Source organism: Lissotriton helveticus, chromosome 1_1, assembly GCF_964261635.1.
Source record: "Lissotriton helveticus chromosome 1_1, aLisHel1.1, whole genome shotgun sequence".
NCBI lineage: Eukaryota > Metazoa > Chordata > Amphibia > Caudata > Salamandridae > Lissotriton > Lissotriton helveticus.
In genome coordinates this window covers 1,259,279,429-1,259,304,971 of record NC_136057.1, presented here as the reverse complement: position 1 = coordinate 1,259,304,971, position 25,543 = coordinate 1,259,279,429, and the positions used below count along the sequence as shown (strand labels likewise).

The window sequence follows — 25,543 nt, the reverse complement described above, 5'->3', positions numbered from 1 at the left end:
AGAGGATCACATTCAGGCTCCCCACCCACGCACACAAAGCGCTCCACGACATGGGCCCTGAATACCTCAACAACCACCTCTCTTTCTACACTCCCACCCGCCAGCTCCGCTCTGCCAGTCTCGCCCTCGCCACCGTCCCACGAATCCGCAGAACCACCGTCGGAGGAAGATCATTCGCCTACCTGGCAGCCAAAACATGGAACACCCTCCCCGCACACCTACGAATGACCCAGGACCATCTCACCTTCAGGAAACACCTCAAGACCTGGCTTTTCGAGCAGTAGCAACACCCCTCCCCCTTCAGCACCTTGAGACCCTCACGGTGAGTAGCACGCTCTAGAAATGTTTTGATTGATTGATTGATTGTGGGGGAGCTTAACCTCACTCTGCATTCCCAGCACACCGTGGTTCCACTGACAAGCATCAGCTAAAATAAAACAGTGTATGCTTCATATGAACTTTACAATGGTGAATACTTACGAACACATGCATATGGGTCGGAAATGTCACGCAGTGGATCATGGTAAAAGAAAGGCTTGCACTTTTCGCAGTGGCGCCCAAATGTGTTGTGCTGGCAGTCATCGCACACGCCACCGCTGAGGCCATAGTTGGCCTGGTAGACATCCATATCAAAATGGCACTTTTCAGAATGTTCGTTGCAGTTGCACTCTGCCAGGGAATAAAAATACACAGGATGATGAAAACAAACTTCACTGACATGTTGGCGTCATTAGTTAAGAGTAGGCTGTGATTTAGTGTTAGGTGTATGGTTATGTCTATGAATATAATTAGAGCTAGAGTACGGATTAGGTTAAGATTGAGGATTACATTTAGGGCTGTTGATGTGTGTTTATGGCTAGGTTTAGGGTTAGGATTAGATTATAATTCCGTATTAGTATTAGGGTTAGGTTTAGGGCTCGGGTTTTGGTAGGATTAGATTCAGGATTATCTTTACGGTTGGGATGAGGGGTAAGCTTAGGTTTAGAGTAAAGGTTTAGGTAAAGTGTTAGGTTAAGTTTAAGGTGGTGGGGTTGCGTAAATTTGGAATTAGCCTAACTTCTTCGATTACGTTTATTTATAGTTAGAATAATGCTAAAATTTAGGGTTATGCTTTAGGGTAGATTTAAGGTTAGGTTTCTTGTCCGTTTAGCGTTAGGGTTAGGGTAAAGCCCTGGGCTAGGCATAGGATTAGCCTTAGGCATGGGTCTATGTTTGTGGTTAGGTTGAGGCAGACGATTAAGGTGAATTTAAATGGTAGAAAATGCGTTAGGATTAAGGAAAGATTAGAATCAGAGATAGCAATAGGATCAGGCAAAGGGCTGATGAAGCTCTACTGTCAGCATGGTAAGCTTATTTAGTGGCTCATTACATCATATATGTAACTGGTTGATACTGTAGCTTCAAAGTAGTAGTTGCATAATGTAGTGATAGTCTATATAATGACATACAGCTGAAACTGAGGAATGTTCCCATTTATTTAAATATTTCCTGGCAATAATTATTTGACATCCCCATGGCATGAAATTATATGGCGTCTCTACTTTTGCCCTTATCCTCTAAAGATCATTGTTGCTGTTTCATCGAAATACATACATTTTTAGACCAATATCAGTGGAATCACCATCAAATTGACCCTTTGCGTAGTTAGACATCTGGGCTTGTGGTATCCTGAGTCCTGGTAAGATTATGGCGTGAAACTTTCTAGTACTCATGTAATATAACGGGAAACAACCTTTACAACGCAGTCATTATATCGCGCTACCTTTACATAGCAGTCATTACATCGCAACATTCTTTACATTGCATGTTATTACAACGCAGCCATTACATTGCATGTCATTACAACGCAGCCATTACATTGCATGTCACTACAATGCATGTCATTACAATGCATGTCACTACAACGCAGGCACTACATCGCAAGTCATTACAACGCATACCATTACAACGCATGGTACCTTAACACTATCCGACACTTACCCTATTGTTGCACTCATTGGAGTTAGAATAGTAATTTTACCCCTACACTATCCAACACTTACCCTACTGTTGCACTCACTGGAGTTAGAATAGTAGTTATTATCCCGATACTAAGCAACACTTACCTTAAATGCAATGTGATGATATGCATTGTAATGGTATGCAGTGTAAAGATATAAAGCGATGTAATGGGATGCGTTGTAAAGGTAGTTTCTGAAAATGCGATGTTATGGCATGCTATGTAAAAGAATGCGTTGTAAAGGATGGTGTGATGTAAAAACTGCATTGTAAAGGCATGCATTGTAAATGTATGCGTTGTAACGTCATACATTCGATCTATTAAACCTATTTCATTCATTCATGTTCTTTGTTTTGCTTTACTGCAAATTTGGCAATAAATGTCTGGGAGCACGCAAGTGAGTCACTCAATCCTTCCAGAAGGATCAACTTGAAGCCATACGGAATTGCTAGATCTGTGAACTTCAGACAAAAATAAATTAAAGTTCTTCGGATTGTATCGGAGGAGATATCAGGTATGAACTGCTGGCTCTAGAGCAGAATGGCTCACGTTCTGCTTCAAGTAAGATTTCGTCCAGGGACCATTGACTACTAACGCGAGGACAGCGTAAGGTGGGTATTGGAACTTGCTGTACGGAAGGAAGGTGCGTGGTAGGTATTCTGGCAAAAAGCATGAGGAAGGAAGGCAAGAGCCTGAAGGAGAATGCTACGCTTGCAACATATTGAGAGATGACCGAAATTCCTTTGCTTCTGAATTGTGAGCTGACAGGAAAGCTCAATGTCAAGTGTTGCTCGCTCATGCCTCCATTTTGGCTGTCAAGAGTAATTAGTAATCAGCTGTTTAGGAGTGAGTCAGGTCGCTGTTAGCTCAGCAAATCATGTAACAAAGTAACAAGTGTCCTGTTATTTTGGTGAGACAGTTATACTTTGGGCACAAACTAAAAATGAATTGAAATAAAGCGGTGTGTGTAAGAGTTGCGTACTGTGCGTCACATAATTATATGACATTTTATGAAAATTGTGCAACAATATGCAAATTTACGCAAAATGCAATTGTGTCATATAACACTATATTTTAGTGAAAAATGCATCTTTGTGTTAATTTTTGACACAAGGATGCAATTCACGATAGAAAATAGACCAAAAAACACAACTGCTGCAAAGAAAACACGCTCACTCTCAGGTTCTTTGTGTTGCACCTGTGCTAGATTTTAACCCCGAACGTGGCATTATCACACAACTGGCAGAATTTACCATTGAAATTCTCAAATTTATGCAAATAACGCAGCATAATTAAAATAAACAATCTCCATGAATTGTGAGAACTACAATAATGTAACTCTGTGTGTATGAGTAATCTGATGGTGTGCTCGTGGCCGATCACTCACTGTAGGGGATTTCCAGCAGGTATTAGCTGTATTAGCCAAGAATGGTGCACATTACATTATTACATCATTGTTCTGAAGGGAGATAATACTGTCCTGGATATAGGATTACTGTGTATCCTGACATTCAGTGTCATTTCTCCACACAAAGCATCAAGGATGATGTAAAATATAACATTAACGGCTCTTCAAGCTTTTCTCTCTGTTCCTGGGGATCCAAGAATGGAAGGAAAGAAATAGAATGAATATTTTACGAATTACATTTTGAGTTTTGAAGAAGAAAGATTAACACTGCTAAAGGAAAGAAGAATATTCTGTATTCACGTACATGAGAAAGACAAAAAAGTTATCAACAGATGCCTAAAGAAGAAAGAGGAGCTGGAAAAGGGAATACATTCAGTAGTGCCATAGCTAACATGGTTGCGTATTTAGCGCATAAAGTCTGCATAGTGGAATAATAGATATATGTTCTTCAATAGAAAGCAAGAGAAGGAAGTAGCAACTGCTGGCTATGTGCCTAGTCTCAAGAATTTATGGCTGTATTTCAAGTTTGAGAATTTAAATGGTGAATTAATTAGACATCAAATAAGTATGCATACTAATTACGCAAACATAAAGGAGAGAATTTGGATCAATGAAGATGTCCCATTGAAGGACATGATTAAATTGGTTAGGATAGCAGAAATTTCCGGTCACTGTGCAAAATCTATCAAGAAAGAAGGCAAAGAGTCCATCTGCGACTCAATGAGTAAAGTAAATGACTGCGCCAAGAATGTTTGGAACAAAAAAAAATCTAAAAAGGAATAGAGATGTTGCTTCAGATAAGTCATGATTGTCTATCATACAAAGCTGTGACATATGTAAATGCATGGGTTACTTTGCAAAAGGAAGCAGGAAAACAAGATAATAAACCATAAAGTAAAATTAATATAGGCTGACGATGGTTTATGCTCAAATTGTGGCTAAAGAAGTGTAGCAGAAAGAGACAGAAAATAATTTGGTGGTCTGTTGCTTCCAGTGATGTAAATGATGTGGTATAAAATGGTAAACCAATTAAGACGATTGATTATCACACTTTCACACTAAAATGTTAGAATAGGTTTACACAAGGAAAACTGTATGCAGCTAAGAGTGGACATTCTATGCAAGGCTGGAGAGATCGGAGGAATCTCAACATCATTTTAGACAGAATAATAAGGAGCAGTTGTTGGTGGTAGGTGAGGAAGAAGAAATGGGATAAGAAATATCGAGGTAAGGTTCATGGGGGTTCAGTGGCAGAAATGAGAGACTTCGTGGGTTTGTACAGATTAGATTGAGGGTAATGCAAAACCTAAGGTCAACAAAGCAAGATACATCCCGATTAAGATTAGTGATAAAGCGGAGAAGGAGTTAGAGAAATTAATGGCTGCTGGTTATCATGAGAAGGTCAAATGGACAGATCAGGTTCAGTGTTTACCCCGATGATTTAAACAATGCTGTTATTGGTATGTTCCCCTGCTTCACATCAGTAAGTTGGCACACTTGACGTTTCAGTAGCATTTTACTAGATTCCATTACATTCCAATAGTATGCTTTTGATAGCCTTTTTTTAGATGACTTGTTGGTAATTCACATGCATGCCCTTTGTTGGCCATGGTGGTCTTCCAGAGGTGGATACATGAACTCACTAATGATGTCAAAGGTGTACTCTTCTTTCAGGGTGCTATCCTGGTGATTCTGGTGAAGGTAAAAAGGAAAGCAATGAAATCTCAGAGGGAATGATACTGCGTACTTTGGAAGACAGAGGTTTAAATCTGGAGTTCTCAAAACATAATTTTGCCTTGTCAAGTGTGACATACTTATGACTCGAAATTTGTAAAGAAGGTATCAAACTGTAGGAAAAAGTGGACTTACCTTTGCTCCAGCTCTGGAAAGCACAGATTATTTTTTTCCATTTTTGGGGTTAGTGGAGTTTTACCCCATATTGGTGAGAACTATTTCTGTCAGAACATATCCTTCGAGCATGTTTAAACTCTGAAGACTTATTAATGAATTCAGTATTTGTGAAATTTCTATGTGCTGTAGAAAAAAGGTTGGAGGTTTTTACTTGATTTACTAATGGATTGAGCTAACATGTACGATATATAATCAAGTTTTTGGATATAATCCTAAATGATTGATTGTTTTATAACTTAACCTGTATGATATATAATCACGTTTTTGGATATATTTCTGAATGATTGATTGTTTTATAATTTTTAACCTTGTTGACATTTTAGCAATTTTTTGTAAGATTTTAATTAATCAAACAAAATAAAATAAAGTTGAATGTCCTTTGAGAATGCTGGTTAACAATCATGCAGAGTTTATGAGGTCAGAATATATGCTAGTGTTTTCCAAACATTCAAAAATGTGATTTACTCAGCATTTTCGTTTTGATGTAAAGCAGAAAGTGTGAACAAAGATGTTGGCGCAGTCTTGTATCAGAAATGTAAGTTTTTGCTTCCAAATCGTTGACATAAACTGAGGAGAAGTATTCTGTCATACAGAAAGAAACACTTGCTTTGTGTGGGGATTATTGAGCATTTCAGGTAATTTTTTATGAAGGTGAACTTAATTTGAACACAGGTGGGGGTGTGGTCAAGATGGCAGATTTGGTGGACCTGTTAGCCCAGAGCTCTGTGGGAGCCTAAACACATTCTACCGCAATCTGGTCGGATCCCGGCTTCTTTCCTCACCTGCACAGTTACCTTGGCTAGGGGTGCCTAGGGAATACTATTCCTGACGTTTCTCCACGCCACCCGTGGTGGCATGTGCCTGATTGCAATCTGTGGCTGGTTGCTGGAGATGTGGCCTGTGGGGCCGACTGGAAAAGTCTGTGTGCTACGCTGACTGGAATGGACCAGGCAGATAAGCCTGGGGAAGTGTTGGTCTTCCTTGCCTGCTATGCCCCAACAACGTGTCTGCTCAGCGGGGTCTGTCAGCCTGAGGAGGTGTTCAGGAGTGGCCACCTATGGGTGAGGTGGGTGTCCTGCACCTCTTACCCACCTGCTGAACCCTAGGTGAGTATTTTTTCACCATGGGATGTCAACAGCCCATTTTGGGACTACTCTGTCTCCCTGTATCAACCTCTCGAGGCTGAACCCTCAGATTTTTGCAACTTTGCGGAATTATTGGTGCAGAGATTGCAAGAGGAATATGTGGAGGCTTATGAGGCTGAATTGCTCCTGGCCATGACTAGATGGTAGTGCCCTTGCCCAAGTCTGATTCCCCAGAGGTGACAGTCATGAATTTCCGGCCTTTTTCCATGCTAAATACTTATTTTACACTACTCAGCAAAGTACTCACCACTCGACAGTTGCTCTATATGCAAGATCTGATCCTCCAGGATAAAAATAGGTTTATATCAACTCGCAATACTTCCCTTAACATCCATCGGCTCAAACCGTCCTTTATAACCGAGACCTGGCTGTCAACCGTCATGGTATGATTATGCAAAATGGACCTGGAAAAGACCTTTGATACGGTGCTTTTGGACTTCTTCAAGGCCACCATGCTATACATGGGGCTGGGTGCTGGATGGATACGGTGGGTGCGCCTGCTGTACACCCTTCCTATGGGGAGGGTCCCGACAGGACGGGTGATCTCTGACCCTTACAAAGTGTTCCGTGAAAAGAGACAGGGCTTCCCGCTGTCACCCCAGTTGTGAGCTATTCCAATTGAGCCACTAGCGGAATGGTTCTGTGCGAAGGGCGCATGCTGGTGTATAGTGCTGGGCGGTACAAATCATATTATCTCTCTTTACGCAGGTGATATGCTGATCTATCTGCACAACGGTAAGCATGATGTTCCCCGGGCGTTGCAACTCCTCGAGGAGTTTGGCTTGTACTCAGGCCTTTAGATGAACAGGAGGAAAACCTGTGTGTATCCAGTGGTTGATGGGCCTGCCCGCCCCAGCTTCTGTTCACCCGACATATTGTGGGATATATCATACCTTTACTTATTTGGGGATTTCAGATTTTCCATGATCTTCAATACCTACAAGAGGCAGCTTGACATTCTTTCGGGAATTCATCTGGGACTGTGGCCACCACAGGGTTTCTCTTGCTACCCTCCATTGCCCCCCACTTGAGGGTAGACTGGGAGGGCCGCATTCTGAACTTTATTACATGGCATCACACTTCCAGTGGGTAAAGTGTCTTGACCTGTTTTGATCCTTATAAATTGCTTCCTTCACACTTCAGAATTACATAAAAAGTGCTTAATTTGTCCTTTCTTAACTGCTGGGTATTATTTAGAATTTCTGGTGTTTGAAACAATTGCTATCATACAGTTTTTACTTTTACGCTTCCTATAGTCCAGCAAGATGGTCACATAGTTAACTTAATAAAAACCCTCTCTCTTAGTAGTCTGAAACTGAAAAGTGAACACAAAATCTCCGTGTTAAAAAAATAACATCAATTTGTAAGGAGACGTTTGAAGCTGAACACACAGCAAATGTGACAATAAAAATACAGTACTCTTTCTGAACCCCGGCATCGTTATTTCTGGGGTTGCTGCAGCACACCCTCGCCCCTACTTCCAGTGTCTATGAATACACATAAGGTGAAGAGTAGCCATCAGCCTTTAAAGGCTTTTTACATTTGTGTTGGAAAACCTCATCTGGCACAAGACTGATCTGTGTGCATCCTCCAGTCTGCTGAAAGCTAAAAAGAGTTGACTGAGACACTTCTACTTCAGACTCTGGTACCAGGGGCAGCTCCTCCGTAAAGGCGAAGGAGCATTGCCCCCCTGCCCAGAGCCAGCAGATGATAAATAAAATGATAATAACACAATGTATTATCGTTTTGTTTATTGCTGTCTGAGCCACACAATAAGTATAGGGCGGTGCCAGGCATGGCAGGGTGAAGGAGTAGTGTACACTTATAGGTGCGCATGTCTATTTGACTGGCGGTCTTAGGTGGCCAAACAGACAAGCACACGTATGTTTCTCCAACCCGGATGTATGGTTGGAGAAAGCTCACAGCCTCCAATACACCGTCTGAGTGCCAAACAAGGCCGCTCAGACCAACCCTGGTGCTGTTCTCATGCTTTAAGAGCAGCAACCGGATTGGGTGGGGAACCTGTGCCTTGAGGCTGTTCTACATCCGGGCTGGACGAGAGGACCAAAGATGCGGCCAGTAGCGTTAGTGGGATAGGAGCGACAGGTAAGTCTTTTTAAAATTTTTATTTAAAAAAGCTCCAACTGCCCCACCCGCACACCACCCTAGATAGGTGGCGGCCACCACTTCCTGGTGCCCATACTTTCCTCAATGTGGACTGTAAGCTTCAGAAACATCATGAACAACACTCCTACGGCCATCATTACAGCAACACAACTATAGTTTTAAAACAACATGAACTACAGCACTACAATGCTAAAACAGCTGAAACTACTACAGCAAGACATTACAACGCTACAGTGAAAAGATTTCAAATTCATAATTACAACCTTCCAACATTACTTCTACAACAACAGTAAACTAAATCTACACAGTCCACCTACACTGCTACCTATACAATACCACTGCAATACAATATCACAACTTCACAACTATTGACCTACAACATAGCAACCACACAGTGTAAACTACATGTTAACTGCAACACTGCAACAAATAACAACAACTACTATACTACACATAACCCCTATGACCCTTATTTCGAAATAGGCACATGGAATATGCTGCCACAGACAGGGTGGATGTCTCTTCCCCTGTACTACAAGGGCATTATAGACTATAGAACATATATTGGATGGGTTATTTGCCACGCTTTAACAGAGTATCCCATCAGCCAAACTCTAAATAAGGCCCCATATCAGCGGTTGCAGTTGTAGGTCTACATCTACAACAACACTTCAAACACCCTACAACTACCACTACAATCCTACAACACTGTAATTATAGCAATACAGAATTAAAAACACTCAAGCCATACAATATTACAAAAGCAACACTACAAAACGAAAGCACTCACTTTAACACTCAATCTACAAAAAGGGAACACTATAAATATAGACTATATAAAAATCAATGTTTTAGCATTGTTTATATACCAAACAAAAACAATTACAACCCCACAACCACAACTCTAACACTAAAGGTATTGCATTACAACAATAAAAAACACCACAACAACTAAAGCACTATTTACAACATATTCAGATTGTCCCTTTCTGGTCCATATGCATGTATACGAAATATAAACCTTTTCTGGCTATGCTCACTACACAGATGTCTGTACTCTACCTCGCGCCTTGATAGGAATTAATTAATTAAATCAGTTCTCTTCACAACCTTTTCAATTTAGAATGCTCGTGCAGGCTTTTGTTTGCTATTAGTGTGTTTATAGCAGTGTTCGTTCGTTTCAAAAGGCACAGAATCTTTAAACACCAAAAATTCACATTGTGCCCTATCATTGTTTAACATGCCTTTACTTCCATAAAGCTCACGTGTATCTTCATTTGTGCTTTGAGTGTTCAATGTGCTTTGAGCGTGCCATAACACCTCTTAGTGAACAATCCCACTTCCTCCCTGTGGAGTGAAACTTACTTTTGCAGACACTGTTCTGTAATCCTTCAGCTGGTTTCCATGGAATGTCATTATACAAGTCTTTACATCTTTCACAGTTTAAGCCATCTGTGTTATGTTGACAGACACATCTGCCATGAACCTGCATTAAATCAAAAACACAAAGTTTCAACAAGTCTGTGAAGAGAGAGTCTTTTTGTACTTGAAAAAGAGCTAGCCATTTTATTAAAACATAGATTTAAAACGCTTATGTGTCATACCCTCGCCATCGCCACTGGCTACCTACCCTTGTGTGATGTGTAAAATCCAGGGGCCATAGAATTGTCATTGTGCTGCGCCAGTGCAAAGGGGATCTGTGCACTTTTTTTGTGTCTAGAGAGCAAACTCGATATGCCTCTGAGTTAATTTATGTTTCATAGCTGTCAAGTTTCCAAGTCCACTCCTGTTGTGCTGTTCCAGTCTAGGTTTCGTTTCTTTCCATTCTGGGTGTCAGAACTCCGTTGAGAGGGCCGCAGAGCAAGCAGGAGCTACTGGGCTCAACGGTGGGAGTTGAGGCCTTTTATGCCTGATTTCCCACTGCCTGATCTAGTATGAATCCTGAGCACATGGGCCGAGTACCCCTTTAGCACTTGATTCTTATTCCTTGATTATAAGTATAGGTGGTATTTAGTGCACCTGATAAATAACAATGTTATTCATCTTGTGCAATAAAGAGCGCCTATTACATGTTTATGGGGAATAACATGCAGATTTGTATGTTTAACACCAACATCTGCATGATATGGTTAATACCATGTGCTTTTTTGCTGTTAAATTTCAGCAGGTTTGACCTGCCAAAATGTATTGAGCCTTGAGGTATTTAACACATCCAATAATTATTGGGTACAATAAATACCTCTCAACTTGCAATTCCAACCTTTGTGTAAACAGGGGTTTAGGTGCTGGTTGGAATACTTCGACCACATCGTAATGAGCCCTTAGTGGTAGCACAGGTCAAGCAGTCAAAGTCTTCTCAGGGGGTATGTAGACAAAAGGGAGCTGAACACAGGCCCACAACTCAAAATAAGCTAACCAGAAACATATGATTGTCAAAATACTTGCTTTTATGATAAAAGGAGTATTTGTAGTCGAACACAAAGTAAAATATGACATTCAAAAACAATACACACAGTCACTTGAGATCAGGGCTCTAGTGATTCTTAGGTGGGTCCCAGTGTCTCATTCCCCTCTCTCGACATGTTGTAGTTTTTCCCCATTCACCAAATGTGACATTCAGGTTAAGCCCCGCTAGTAGTCTCACTCCATCTCTATATTAAAGTCAAAAGTGTTCCAGCGCCGAAGCGCTATCTGACAGGCAAGTTACCCAGAGGCAGTCTGGCCCAACAATAAATCTTACCAGCACCACCAGGATTCCAGCAAAGGAGTTCCTTAGTGTACCTCCGTTGCTGCTGCTGGAGATGCAGCATTTACCTCCAGTCAGACTATTAACACATGGCCTGTAAGAGCTGTGGTTGAGTGTCCTCGAACTCCTCACATGAGGTCCTGAGCAGCATTAGCCACAAGGTTCTCGATGTACCTCGGATGCTGGTAACTTTCTGAGTTTCTCCCCGCTGGTGGTGGTGTGTGCTGCTCCTGGTCACCATGGCGGCCTGCTTACTCCGATGAAAGTCTCTACTAGTCCACACTCTTTGCCTACTCCTGGTGCACCCCCTGGATACAGGGTCAATGCTCCTCCTCTGCAGACAGGCTAAGACCCATTTGGCACAACAGCAATTTTTACAGCACCCCCTCCCAGCATCTGGGGTTGTTCCAATCGGCACAGCAGCAATGTTGACAGTGGCTCCAACTGGCATATGAAGTCACCAACTTGGTACCTGCACATCACCAGCAACTGTCATAGCTCAATTCACGCTGGCTCTCCTCTGGCGTACGGAGGTCGTTGACTTTTTCCTGTACACGGGCAATAACCTAATCGAGGCAGCAGCAGTCTCCTTGATTTGGGGATTCAATCTCCAGGATCTCCCACTGGACCGGTCTCCCTACTATGCTCTACTCTCCCTTACAGGGCACACTGGTCTTGGCAAGCAGCAGGAACAGGTGCTCCAGTGTCCAAACGGAGGTGGTATTAGATGACTGCAGTTTTACTGCCTTTGAACTCTGCCCAATTGCCAATTCCAAACATATTGTTGCAGTTTCCACGAGGATAAAATTGTGCAGGACTCTTGTGCTACTTTCAAGTGAGCAGAACATGAAAGAATAAACAGTGGGCAGTGGTGTAGCAAGAGATGTCACTGACCCTTAAGTAAGCAATGAAAATGACACCACTGTCCCAAGGAACAGTAGTATAAAATATGCAGCATTACAGTATTGTGAGCTGTTCACGCACCTGGGCCCGGGTACCACTTCTTATGTCAAACATTGTTGCAGACCGGCTGCCTAGAACGCAAAAAGGCGTGTGCACACTAAGTCCCATGTTTCAACAGACTGGCTTCATATTGTGTGGAATACATTTACCTGAGTCACCTATTAAAGGGTCAGAATGGCTATGGCATTAAACAGTTTAATAGCAAAGTGTCCCCTCACCCAGCTGAGAGACGAGTAGGCCTTGGCCCTCAGTGTTGATGACAAGCAGAAGACTTGTAGAGCTTCTCTTCATGAAGCCCGAGTGGCTGCATGGCAGTTGACAATTTTGGGGGGGCTCGAGCTCCCCTTCTTATAGTCCATTTCCAGGCATGAAATGCAATTTAGAATCCTAGTCTTTGAAGTTTATGTTGGGGGTCTGCTTCCTTTTCAAATTCCCTTCCCTCTTCCCTGTTCTCCTGACAGTATTCTATCACAGCAGGGGCGACTTTAAGTCTGATAGCTTCACAACACAGGCCATGGGAGTGACTAGAGGTTCACACATGGAAGTCAGCCCCAGTGATATGTGTATCAAAAGGTTACCCCAGGGCCTCAGCCCTACTCTTTATGATTCTCCTATCTGCCCCATCTTGTCTGGAGCTGTGCCCAGGCCCCTTCCCAGTGACTTCTCTTTGAATCAAAGAGCCCCCATTGAAGTGTGCTAAAGAGCAGGATCTCCCTTCCTCCAGCATGTCACACCCAGCTTACAGGAAAGCAGTAATACAAAAATTTGTCTCAGGGGATTCCTCTATCTTCTCTCCTCATGTTCCTTCTGTCAGCCCTAAGTCTCCCAAAATGGAACCCAGAGTCCTCCATATATTGTATCATTGACAGGCACACATACACCCAGCACATGCATATAATATACACATACTGCACTGCCTTATCCCTGTATTGTAGCTCACACAGTCTCATACACCCAACATGTGTGCCACACATGAACTACGCAACACTCCACACAAAACTTGATGTAGACTAAAGGTGAGTTAAGCACTTAGCAGTGCACCTTTAAATGAGGGAGCCTGTAGACCTCAATTCAATGACACAGGTGAAAAGGGCCTGTTTACTTCTACTGGTCACTACACAGTATGCTGCCATGACCACAAACGTGCCACTTGACTCCTGGTGAAGGCAGTTGCCTTTCACCACTATGAATGTAGTGCTTCCGGCACCACTCCACATCCAAAAAGACCACAAACTGTGAAACAGTTGTCATCATGGTACACACATGATCCATGTTCACCCATGAAAACAAAAATCAGCATTAGGGATCCAGACATCTTTACAGTTGGGGCACTCAGGGCAGGGGTGCCCATCCATCACCATGCAAGGGACTTTTACGCCCCAACACTGAGACTTGTAGTCCTGTTTTGTAATGTAATAGACAGGACTTGGAGTACCAGAAAAAACCTGATCTGGGGCAGCACATCACACATGGGCCAGGGAAACCATGTAGGTCTGATGCCTTGCCCACGATAAAGCTCAGAAACAGTGGACAGTAGTTGCCTCTTTGTGTTTTGGAATTCTGCTGACAGAAAAACATGCATTAAATTGGAGATATTTTGAGTTGATGTATGTGTGGAAGATGCCAAAAAGAAGAGTACAGACCCCTTGTACGATGGTGCTGGGCAGAAAATGGCATCCTGTGATACAACCATATGCTCCACCATTTTCAGCAAATGCACCCATGAAATTTGTGATCTGGAACATATAGTAACTGACTTGGTAGAACCAGGGTCGGACTGGCCATAGCGGGCACTGGGCATTTCCCCGGTGGGCCTTCAGGGTGGGGGGCAGTTTTTGAACCCTGGGGGGGTGTTTTTGGTAAGGGTGGTTGTGCTGCTTAGCTGCAATATCAGCTCCCCAGCAACAAAAGCAGCACAAAGCTTTTCTGATGCTAGCACGCCCCCCCTCCTTTTAGGGACAGAGTTGTATTTCTTACCACATTTGTAGATGAATAATGACAAATAGTTGAAACTACTGTTCAGTTTGACCCAATGTATTGTAAGCAATAGAACACAGCAGACTGTAGCCACAACCAGTGCTGGCATTGTGCTAGCACCCAGAACATTGGACAGTAAATTCCTAATAGGCAAGTCCCACTGAGATCTGGCCTGGCTTGTGTATCGGGATACAAATAGGACACTACGATGTGAAACCTCTAAGAATGTAGATCAACAAAGGAGTAGGTCAATATATGCACACCTACTTTGCTTACAAACAGGGGCCCTTGATGTGTTGAGTCGTGGCTTTCGAGCTAGGCGTTCCTAATCAGCACACAGGACATCACTGCCTCTTCAGTGCCCTCTGGCAAAATGTGGTGTCTATTGGGCTGGACCTGGGAGTATTCTGTGCTGCAGGGTCTTAGTGTCTTTCTCACAACATGTCATGGCTTCTCTTGTTAGAGAAAAATGACACATCTCTGACAGGACACGGCCTAACTAAGTCCAAGGACACTTGTTGTGATTCCTTGAGAGACCAACCTGCACGAAAGCTGATCCTTGAAAGTAGAATTAAATCTATGAATCTCTATAAAAACTTCTTTTCCTTGATCAAATTCTTTCAGTCTAAGATCACTAAGGGGCATATGTAGGTAATTTCAATTTTACGATTCCCAAATAGCGATTTTTAAGGAATCACTATTTGAGAATAGCAAAATGGAATGTAGGTAAAAATTTGCAATGTTTTGCGAATCTTTAACATTCCTTATTTGCGATTAGCAAATTGCGAATCACAATTAAGGAATGAGTGTCCCATTCATTCCTATGGGCCAAAAGGCCCATACGAATGAATGGGGATACATTCTCAAATTGCGTTTTTCTGTGTGAAAACCGCAATTTGAGAATCGCAATTCCAAGGGTGCCAGGGTGTTCAAAGGACACCTGTTGCACCCCTGGAATGTGACTGTAAGTATATGTGGCGCACATACATGCCCTAGGGCATGTCTGTGCGCCACATGGCACTTTTAATTTTTTTAAAAAAATGCATTTTTGATGGAAATTGCAAAATACCATCTACTTGAAGTAGGTGGTATTTTGCGATTCCTTATGCAAAAATCGCAATTTTTAAAGCACCCCTACATAGCATTTAAGGAATCGCAAAATTGCGATTCCTTAAAGGCTATAAGCAAAATAAGGAATCGCAATTATTGTGATTCCTTATTTTGCTAAGTGGCACCTACATATCAAAACACCGTAAACGCCAAAATTTGCCGAATTTCGGCATTTGCGAATCACAAACGGCTACCTTCATATGCCCCTTAGAGAAGAAATCACAATCAGAATGCACTGCATACTTCTCTCTGGTCTTTCCCGCTCTGAAATAGCAAAATCACTCTGCAAAGCAGTTTCCTTCCACTCAGTAGCTTCCATATCTTTGTCCCTAATTTTGTTGGACTGATGAAGACATCTTTGAAATCAGGTTGCTCTGTAAGAGCAGAAGAAGGCACTGGTTCACGTTTATTTTAATAGATTAATGTAACCCAATGATTTTCTCAAATAGCGGACATAGCTCTTGGAGCCCTTAAGCAGACAAACGCATGAAGCAGAAGCTACCTGATAAATTCCAAACTTCTTGAAGGCAGGCGGTAGACTGGCTCATTTCCAATCTGGTTTCAGACTTTAGAGGGATATCAAAACTTTTTTGCATGTACATAAAAAGCTGCCTGGGCTAGGGTCTTAAAGGAAGCCAGCTAACCTGGTACACCTACATTTGCTGGAAGCTTTTGGCGCTGATATTCCTGGATCATCTAGAGTCACAGATCAACACCAAGGAGAATGCTCTAATGCCAAGTGCCTTTTGTGGAGGAGCAAAAGCAACAGATCAAATGTGACTCTTACTGTTCCAAAAAGGTGTTAATTGTGGTCTCCCGTCTGTCTGTGGCGTTTCCCATTCCCTCGTCAATGAGTGCATGTTCCTGTTTGCCTAGGCTATCCAGGAGCGTGGAATTTCCTGGCTACCAGCCTCCCCATAGATCTGTCGGGGGACACGAGATCAGAAGACAGCTGTGACATTCATGCACAATGCTCAGCATTCGATGCAGGACAATTGCCTTTGATTATATGAAAGCGGTACAAAAGGGGGTGGTGATGGACAGAGAATCTGAACCAATCAAACACTCACACCCAGTCAACAGATCTGGGTTTAATCCATCACCGTTCTTTAGCCCACTCTGCCACCCCAGTTCAGACATGGCCATATGCAAATCAGTCTGACCCTGTGCCTCATGGGAACAGTCCAGCCCGAACTGCCAAGCCATGCCTTTCCTGGACCGGAACCAAGCTTCCTAGTACCGGTTTCTGGCATTACAGTCGTCTTCAGCCAGGCTTGCTTGAATCCAGTGGCAAAGTGAATAAGAGACACACGTCTGAGCATACCCTGCCAACTTATGGCGAACAAAGCGGTACAAAAGGGGGTGGTGATGGACAGAGAATCTGAACCAATCAAACACTCACACCCAGTCAACAGATCTGGGTTTAATCCATCACCGTTCTTTAGCCCACTCTGCCACCCCAGTTCAGACATGGCCATATGCAAATCAGTCTGACCCTGTGCCTCATGGGAACAGTCCGGTACAAAAGGGGGTGGTGATGGACGGAGCATCTGAACCAATCAAACACTCACATCCAGTCAAAAGATCTGGGTTTGATCCATCACCGTTCTTTAGCCCACCCTGCCACCCCAGTTCAGACATGGCTATATGCAAATCAGTCTGACCCTGTGCCTCATGGGAACAGTCCAGCCCGAACTGCCAAGCCATGCCTTCCCTGGACCGGAAACAAGCTTCCGAGGACCGGTTTCTGGCATTACAGCCGTCTTCAGCCCGGCTTGCTTGAATCCAGTGGCAAAGTGAGCAAGGGACTCACGTCTGAGCATACCCTGCCACACTTATGGCGGCCAAAGCGGTACAAAAGGGGGTGGTGATGGACGGAGAATCTGAACCAATCAAACACTCACACCCAGTCAAAAGATCTGGGTTTGATCCATCACCGTTCTTTAGCCCACTCTGCCACCGCAGTTCAGACATGGCTATATGCAAATCAGTCTGACCCTGTGCCTCATGGGAACAGTCCAGCCCGAACTGCCAAGCCATGCCTTCCCTGGACTGGAAACAAGCTTCTGAGGACCGGTTTGATGCTCCGTCCATCACCACCCCCTTTTGTACCGCTTTTGGCCACCATAAGTGTGGCAGGGTATGCTCAGACGTGAGTCCCTTGCTCACTTTGCCACTGGATTCAAGCAAGCCGGGCTGAAGATGGCTGTAATGCCAGAAACCGGTCCTCAGAAGCTTGTTTCCTGTCCAGGGAAGGCATGGCTTGGCAGTTCGGGCTGGACTGTTCCCATGAGGCACAGGGTCAGACTGATTTGCATATAGCCATGTCTGAACTGGGGTGGCAGAGTGGGCTAAAGAACGGTGATGGATCAAACCCAGATCTTTTGACTGGGTGTGAGTGTTTGATTGGTTCTGATGCTCCGTCCATCACCAACCCCTTTTGTACCGCTTATGGTCGCCATAAGTGTGGCAGGGTATGCTCAGACGTGAGTCCCTTGCTCACTTTGCCACTGGATTCAAGCAAGCCGGGCTGAAGACGGCTGGAATGCCAGAAACCGGTCCCCGTAAGCTTGTTTCCGGTCCAGGGAAGGCATGGCTTGGCAGTTCGGGCTGGACTGTTCCCATGAGGCACAGGGTCAGACTGATTTGCATATAGCCATGTCTGAACTGGGGTGGCAGAGTGGGCTAAAGAACGGTGATGGATCAAACCCAGATCTTTTGACTGGGTGTGAGTGTTTGATTGGTTCTGATGCTCCGTCCATCACCACCCCCTTTTGTAAAGCTCATGGGAACAGTCCGGCCCGAACTACCAAGCCATGCCTTCCCTGGACCGGAACCAAGCTTCCTAGGACCAGTTTCTGGCATTACAGCCGTCTTCAGCCAGGCTTGCTTGAATCCAGTGGCAAAGTGAGCAAGGGACTCATGTCTGAGCATACCCTGCCAATTTATGGCGAACAAAGCGGTACAAAAGGGGGTGGTAATGGACAGAGAATCTGAACCAATCAAACACTCACACCCAGGCAACAGATCTGAGTTTAATCAATCACCGTTCTTTAGCACATTCTGCCACCCCAGTTCAGACATGCCCATATGCAAATCAGTCTGACCCTGTGCCTCATGGGAACAGTCCAGCCCGAACTGCCAAGCCATGCCTTCCCTGGACCGGAACCAAGCTTCCTAGGACTGGTTTCTGGCATTACAGCCGTCTTCAGCCAGGCTTGCTTGAATCCAGTGGCAAAGTGAGCGTCCATCACCACCCCCTTTTGTACCGCTTTGTTCGCCATAAGTTGGCAGGGTATGCTCAGACTTGAGTCCCTTGCTCACTCTGCCACTGGATTCAAGCAAGTCTGGCTGAAGACATTTGTCTTATAATCTGTAGCTGCCCTGCACTAATAGAGGAACGTAGGAGGCTGTTAAGGTCGGACTTCAATAGTCAAATTATACGAACATGCCGACAAGCAGTCATAGCCAGTTTACAAGAAGAAAGCTTGCAATTCATGGGTAGACTTTTAAGTTTATAGAAATAGTGGAGAAGAAATTGCTTCACTGTGGACAATGAGGATGGTTTTATTTATATTTGGTTTTATACATTGATGAAAAGTTTCTTTTAATTATGTGGTCTTAATAATGTATGAAATGTAAGAAGAATTGTATAATGTTGTTTTAATTGTAAGTTTTTAGTAACTGAACAATACATTTTTCATTCATTCATTTCATTCATTCATTCATTCATTCATTCACCTGGACTAAACTCTGCAAGCAAGCACAAACCAAGTACTTCGTTGATCTACACTACGCTGGATGACAGAAAAATGCTGAACCAGGCACATTAACGCATCTGACTGGATTACATTTACCAAGCTCCTGTGGACTCCGAAGATTTCTGCAACATAGGAGGAGGGTTTGCGAGCGTCTCTGAAGTTGATCTGCTCTCTCAGCAATTCTAAGACCAGTATCCCTCGTGGGGACTGTGCTGCCCAAACCCCTGTGCACCGTGTACTTTTGCAGCAGCATATGCCTTTTGGCGATCCTTGAGACTGTGCTTTGGGCTACGTGTAGTCCTGACCCGCGCAGTATTTCCACTGAAGATTTCCAGCCTCCACTCCATGAGTGCTCCGTAGGCCTGTTATTCGTGATTAATCTCAAGGTCCCTTCACGATCCCTGGTCCGTTGGCCTGTGGGTCCCTGTGAAGGTAAATTTCAATTCTCTCTGGCTTCTTTGGTTGCTCCAGACGTGCACTGACTCCCCATAGCTTGGAGAGTCTCCAGGACCTTGATGGTCCTCACTGTAACTTGTTTCTTCTGCACGCGTGGATTGCATTTGTCCAGGTTTGTTGGTGTTCAATCTAGACACTGACCCCTCAGCACTCGACATCCTTCGTAGGACAGCTTACCTCCAGACTTTGGTAATTGTCAATGTTTCCTGGTCCCTATGGCTGCAGAGTCAAGCATCCAATCTTCAAACCTGAAGCATCCGACATCGGTGGGCATTCGTCTACTGGGCCCCTGGTCCCCCTGAAGTGATCCAGGCTCTGTCCCCTCTGCTTTCAGGTTCTTCTCACCTCAGATCCAGGCTTGGATTCCACCGGACACTTTTCATCTTCCCGGCAGCAGCACTTCTTTGAGTCACACCATTGAAAACGACGAAGGTTTCCAACACCACTTGACCCCTATGCACCCGGCTCCCCTGGGATAGGTAGCATGGGTACTTCAGTACTCACAAGGGTGCTGGCCTTAGAACCTTCTATGTTCCAAAGGCTTTGCTTGCAGTCCTCTCCGAAGTGTCCTTACACTGTAATTTTCCAATCACGACTTTCCCATTGAGTTGTACGGAGCTCGCTTCTGTGTTCTCACACTGCACCCGTCCTCCGTGGGCTCCCTGTGTCACTCTTTTGGGTGGTTCCTTGGGGACCCAGCGATTCTACGTGCTCTAGGCACTGTGTCCCATGAAGTCTTTGCTATTATACCATTTTTTTTGTACATGGTTCGGTCTCCCCCTGGAGCCCGCTGTGTATTGTGCTATTTACTGTTGTTCTATTGAATAAGTATTGTGTGCCTTGTACTCTAATCTCGTATACAGGTTAGTAGAGAGTGTTTAGTAATAAATACATATATTTTATATATCTCTTGTGTAGTTCTCCTATCATTTGGTTATTCAGGAGGTTCTGATCTGGTAAAACAAGCTGCTTTACATTCCTTCAAGACTTAGCCTGAAGGCTGCTCTCCACAGCTACCACTAGGATAGCTTTCTATAAAGGTTGTCTTTAACCTAATCAACCGAATCATCCATCAGGGTTGTTTGGACTGGTACAAGGTGCCCACTTTAATTAGTGGACAGCATATACCAGGTCAACTTCTCACACAGGAAACAAAACCAATTTAGAGGTTAAGCTCTTTTTCCGAATCTCTAAGAGAACTCGAGTTTTTCCTCGTTCATTTTCTTTACATTTTTATTGAGTTTTACCAGTAAGTAAAGAGCAAGCAGAACATAGAGGTCAGCATCAGTCCGCAGAGACATAAAGAAATGTCAATATATAAGATGAATGTAGAACTATGAATCTAAAAACGTCCACACACAACTGTACAGCCTGCTTGTGTGGTAAGTGCAGGGCATTTCTGCTACTAAGAAATGCCCTTGATGTCTAACATCTAAGTGACATATCATTGTCGGTGCCCGGCAGTGATTTTAAGTAGGGCCAGGGTGGAGAGGAATAGCCCAGGCCACTCTTTCTCAAATGCTTGATCCAGGGGGTATCAGTCCTGCCCACACAGATCGATTTTTTTTTCTTGACTTTATATATTTGTATTTGTGTAGAGGTCTGGTGTTTGTAGGTTTTCTGTGCTTTTAGTGTACAGATTTTGAGCACTTTGAAGCTTCTATAAGGCAGCATTTGCACCCTCAGGTGCACAAGTAGACAAGCACGCTCACATCACACCCACACTAATCACACTGTACTATACATGCATCACTTCCGGAATCCCAGCGTAAATATTTCAAGGCACATTCTGTAGAAGTTGTTTAAGAAAAAGGTCAATTCAGAATATATGGATTTGCATATAGCATTTTTGTTGTAAATCTACAATTACACTCAATATTTTAACATTGAAGGTGGCATATTCGCTTCTCACCATTCCTGGCGGATTGAACACGTCCCCTCGCACATTGTGCGCGGGCACGCACCGGCTCGCGTGCCCGTTGCAGAAGCAGTTCCCTCGCACCACCATCTCGTAGACAGCATAGTAATACTTGTCAAGGGGGCTGCTTTGTCGCCTTTTGCGCAACGTATCACCCAGGGTATGCAGCTTTGTGAAGTTTACTCTGAGATTAGTCAAAGTGATTAGATCTGTGAAAATAAGCCAAAGAGAAAGCACTGGTTACATTGCATTTTTCATAGAATTCTTTAATTTATTATTACCATTTCTCAGTATAAGCTAAGGGACAGACTTTGAACCCATGATCATCATATCAATATTGACGTCTGTTGCTGATGATGGCTGTATTTGAAAGTGCCTAATCTGTTGAATTGAGTGTTATTTCTGACATATGCTAACATTAGTCACTCCGTAAAATAATGACTGGATGAGAAAGTTTATTGTTTATCGATCAAAACCCTTAGAGTGCTGACAATATAATGTACACGAACACTAGATAAAGCAAAAGAAATGTGGTTGTCATGAAACATGTAATGGAAACTGCCAATCCTTACAGTAAACTTCAATAAAAAAAAACTGTGGAAAAAAATGAATTAAAAAAGTTGTATTAATACTTTGGAATGACACTTGATCTTTCTATGCACAAAATCCAAATATTTCACAATACTGCTCAAGTCATGTAGAGTCATGCAAGACAGAGAAAGCCACATATTTTTCCAGATGCATAGCACGCCTGGTTAAAAAAGGGGTGCAACCAAAATATCCTTTCACCCTCCAGGGCTTTACAAAAACATACATTGTGCAGCAACAATTCACTTTGTTTTTTAACAAGTCCACCCCCACTTTGATGTTTAGGGAGTTATACTATGGGGCTGTTTCAAAAGATATTAGTGCATAGAAAATATTACAAAATATTTGCCTTTCATTTTCCTTTCCTTAGAGCATTCTGAATAATTGCAGCTAATTAAGAATCACCACCATACTCTGAGTGTCATGGTGTTCTCAGAGGGCATTAATTAACCTGTTAATTGCTCCCACTGCAATTATGGGTTTGAGATTAGGGGTAGAGCAACTAACCAATGTCAATGTCTGACAGCATGTGGGCAACTGGACTATTAACCTCCTTTCCAAAGCTAACCCACTGTCTCTGTTTGCTTCAAGCTCCTGACACTAAACCTAGAATGCAGACCAATACACAGCAGTAGTCTGTGCCAGCATTCTAGGTGCTCCAATAGGACTCAATCTTCCATATCCTACATGGCGTTAACTATAATTAATGAATCTTTCTACGCACTAATGTATTGACCAAGGAAACATTTTGCAATTTCTCAAATAAATGATTGATGTTAAACTGGTTATCTTATCCTATGACACAATACAAATTGAGTTGTAATAATAGCATGTTATTAAAGAGTCTGTCAACAGTTCATTGTGTGGTGCGTGCGTCCCTCTGTCCCAAATGAATGGCCAAGTCCAGGTCAGTGCTGATGGACAAAAGATGTAAGAGTGTAAGGCGGGGCAGTCTATTCAACTGGTGCCTTTCCCTCTCTCTGGTTGGACAGCAAGCCTGCCTGCTCAAACAACAAAGTTATCTAGGCTCCTCACCTTTCCTTAAACTCCGGCCAAAGTACTGCCGCACAGCTGACTGACAGTGCTGGTGTCGTGCTGCTCTGGCCAAGTGCCTTATTTGCCAAGAACTTAAGAAGGCACTGCAGACACCATCAATTTTAGCACTTACTCTCCAAATCATGTTATTATTAACTAGCAAGTGCTTGAGGAGAACTTAAATTCGTTTGTGTGCGTTACAGACTATTGCCCAAACTTACAAGCGCTATAGGCATTCACAAATTATGCATGAAACAGCACATCATGGGCTAAGTTTAATTGTTAAAAGAGCCATAGTTCAATTAAAAAAAACACACATAAATCACAAATACATACCCTGAATAAATGGACTGTAAGGATTTTCAATTTCAAAGCTAGGATCTAATGCCTTTAAAACAACCTGAAAAAGAGGGAAAACGTGGTGTCATGCTAAATGAGCAATTCATTTATATCCAACAATAAATAGATTCTGGGGCAGTGACTACTCCTCCGCTAAGGCGGTGGAGCGTCGTCCCACTGCTATTAGTACAAAAATATAAAAATAAAATGATAATAACAGGACGTTATTAGCATTTTATTTTTATATGCCGGACTCGGAGCCAGGTTGTGCGGGGTTGAGCTGTGTGATGGCAAAGTAGAGTGAGGAGTGGTTTGCACTCCTCTAAGTGCGCATGAGTGTTTGTCTGGCCCTCTCAGGCCGGCCAAATCGTCATGTGCACTCAGCATTTTCTCCACTGGGCAGTGTTGCACAGCCCCGTGGAGAACATGCCCAGGTTCCCAGGTACTGCCTGATCGGCCAAACAGGCAAAAAAGCACGAAGAATTGTAGCCACTGGAAATTACGTAGAGCTGTCTTCCAGTCCACCGTTCTTTTGCCAAGTATGCCACCTCCGACAAGAACCAGCCCTTTTAGTTTTTTTTTATACCTTTCCATATTGCTTTACACGAGAGCAGGTCTAATACAGCAGTCCAATCCAATTGGTTTGAGTGATCATCAGGCTGATACTAAGATGCAAAGTATATCAAATAAAATAATATGAAAGTATATGGGCGCTGATACATTGATACACATATCGACAGCCTTCACTGTCCTTCCTCCATCCCAGCATCCCATGCCAATTGTCACTCTCACCCAATGGCCATGGTCCTCCTAGTTCCCCTTTGGCAAACACAATTTAAGATCATAATCACTTTAGACATTTCCAATGTTGACGTTTGAACCAAATAACTCCCCGCCATGCATGTCTCTCCCAGCCAGTGTATGTAGCCATTCGAAAATGTTCAGTTAACCATACTTGGGGGCTCATTAGGATGGCGGACGGAAGAGCCACCGCGGCCCTGGAGTAGGCGGAAAAACCCTTTTCCGTGTCCGCCTGCCGCGGATACTCCGTCCGCCATATCAGGATAGGAAAACGTGTAAAATTTCCGTCCGCGGCGGAAAAGCACGCACCGCCGCCGAACTACACACGACCACGTGGCGGACGGAACACATCCGGAGGCCCCGCCGTACGTACTGACGTCTAAGACCGTCCCCCAAATTAAGATGGCGGAAAACACACATAAAACCGCAGCGGAAAAACAACCTGTCTGTACACGGCGGAATCCCCACAGCGAACATAGGTGACATAGCAGAGATACCCACCGCAAGCTGACCACCACCATGGACCCAGCGCTACACGCTTTCCCGATGCTCTTCGCGATCCACCACGTCCTAGTCATGGCCCACTATGGACGACGACGCAGGTAAGGCACAAACCATTGGCTGTCTGGAGGGGAATACCAGCAAGGGACGTGACGTAGGGAGGGCGAGTGTCATGTTACCGAAACCACTGATGAGAAGCATATACGAATACACATTTGTAGTACGCAAGCATGAATGACAACGACAGTCCACGAGACTTGATAGACTACCTTTATTGTACAAAATAGGGGTATAATCACAGTGTATGCGTGAGCATGGGCAAAGTGGGCACCAGAGGATGAACATCATAGGCAGCACATCAGAGGGAGGAATGCAGTATCAGAGCATCAACAGGGCATTGTGCAGTACAGAGCAGGTACATCATAGGCAGGTAACGAGAGGGCAGTATGCAGTATCAGAGCATCAACAGGGCATTGTGCAGTACAGAGCAGGTCCATCAGAGGCAGCACGTGAGAGGGGCTAAGTGCATCAACAGTCCATTGCACAGAACAGGTCCATCAGAGGCAGCACGTGAGAGGGGCTAAGTGCATCAACAGTCCATTGCACAGAACAGGTCCATCAGAGGCAGCACGTGAGAGGGGCTAAGTGCATCGACAGTCCATTGCACAGAACAGGTCCATCAGAGGCAGCACGTGAGAGGGGCTAAGTGCATCAACAGTCCATTGCACTGAACAGGTTGATCAGAGGCAGCACATGAG

At 43.8% G+C, this 25,543-nt stretch overlaps 1 protein-coding gene across 1 annotated transcript in view; it reads right to left on the bottom strand.

Annotated features, from left to right (window-relative positions):
- The window catches only part of LOC144822490 (laminin subunit beta-4-like), a 500,129-nt gene that overhangs the window by 220,346 nt on the left and 254,240 nt on the right, over positions 1–25,543 (bottom strand). Inside the window, exons 6-9 of the mRNA XM_078680103.1 lie at positions 23,481–23,544; positions 21,516–21,730; positions 9,956–10,076; positions 481–669 (exon numbers count right to left, since the gene is read on the bottom strand). Coding sequence (XP_078536229.1) covers positions 481–669; positions 9,956–10,076; positions 21,516–21,730; positions 23,481–23,544 — 589 coding nt within the window. The remainder of the gene's footprint in view (positions 1–480; positions 670–9,955; positions 10,077–21,515; positions 21,731–23,480; positions 23,545–25,543) is intronic.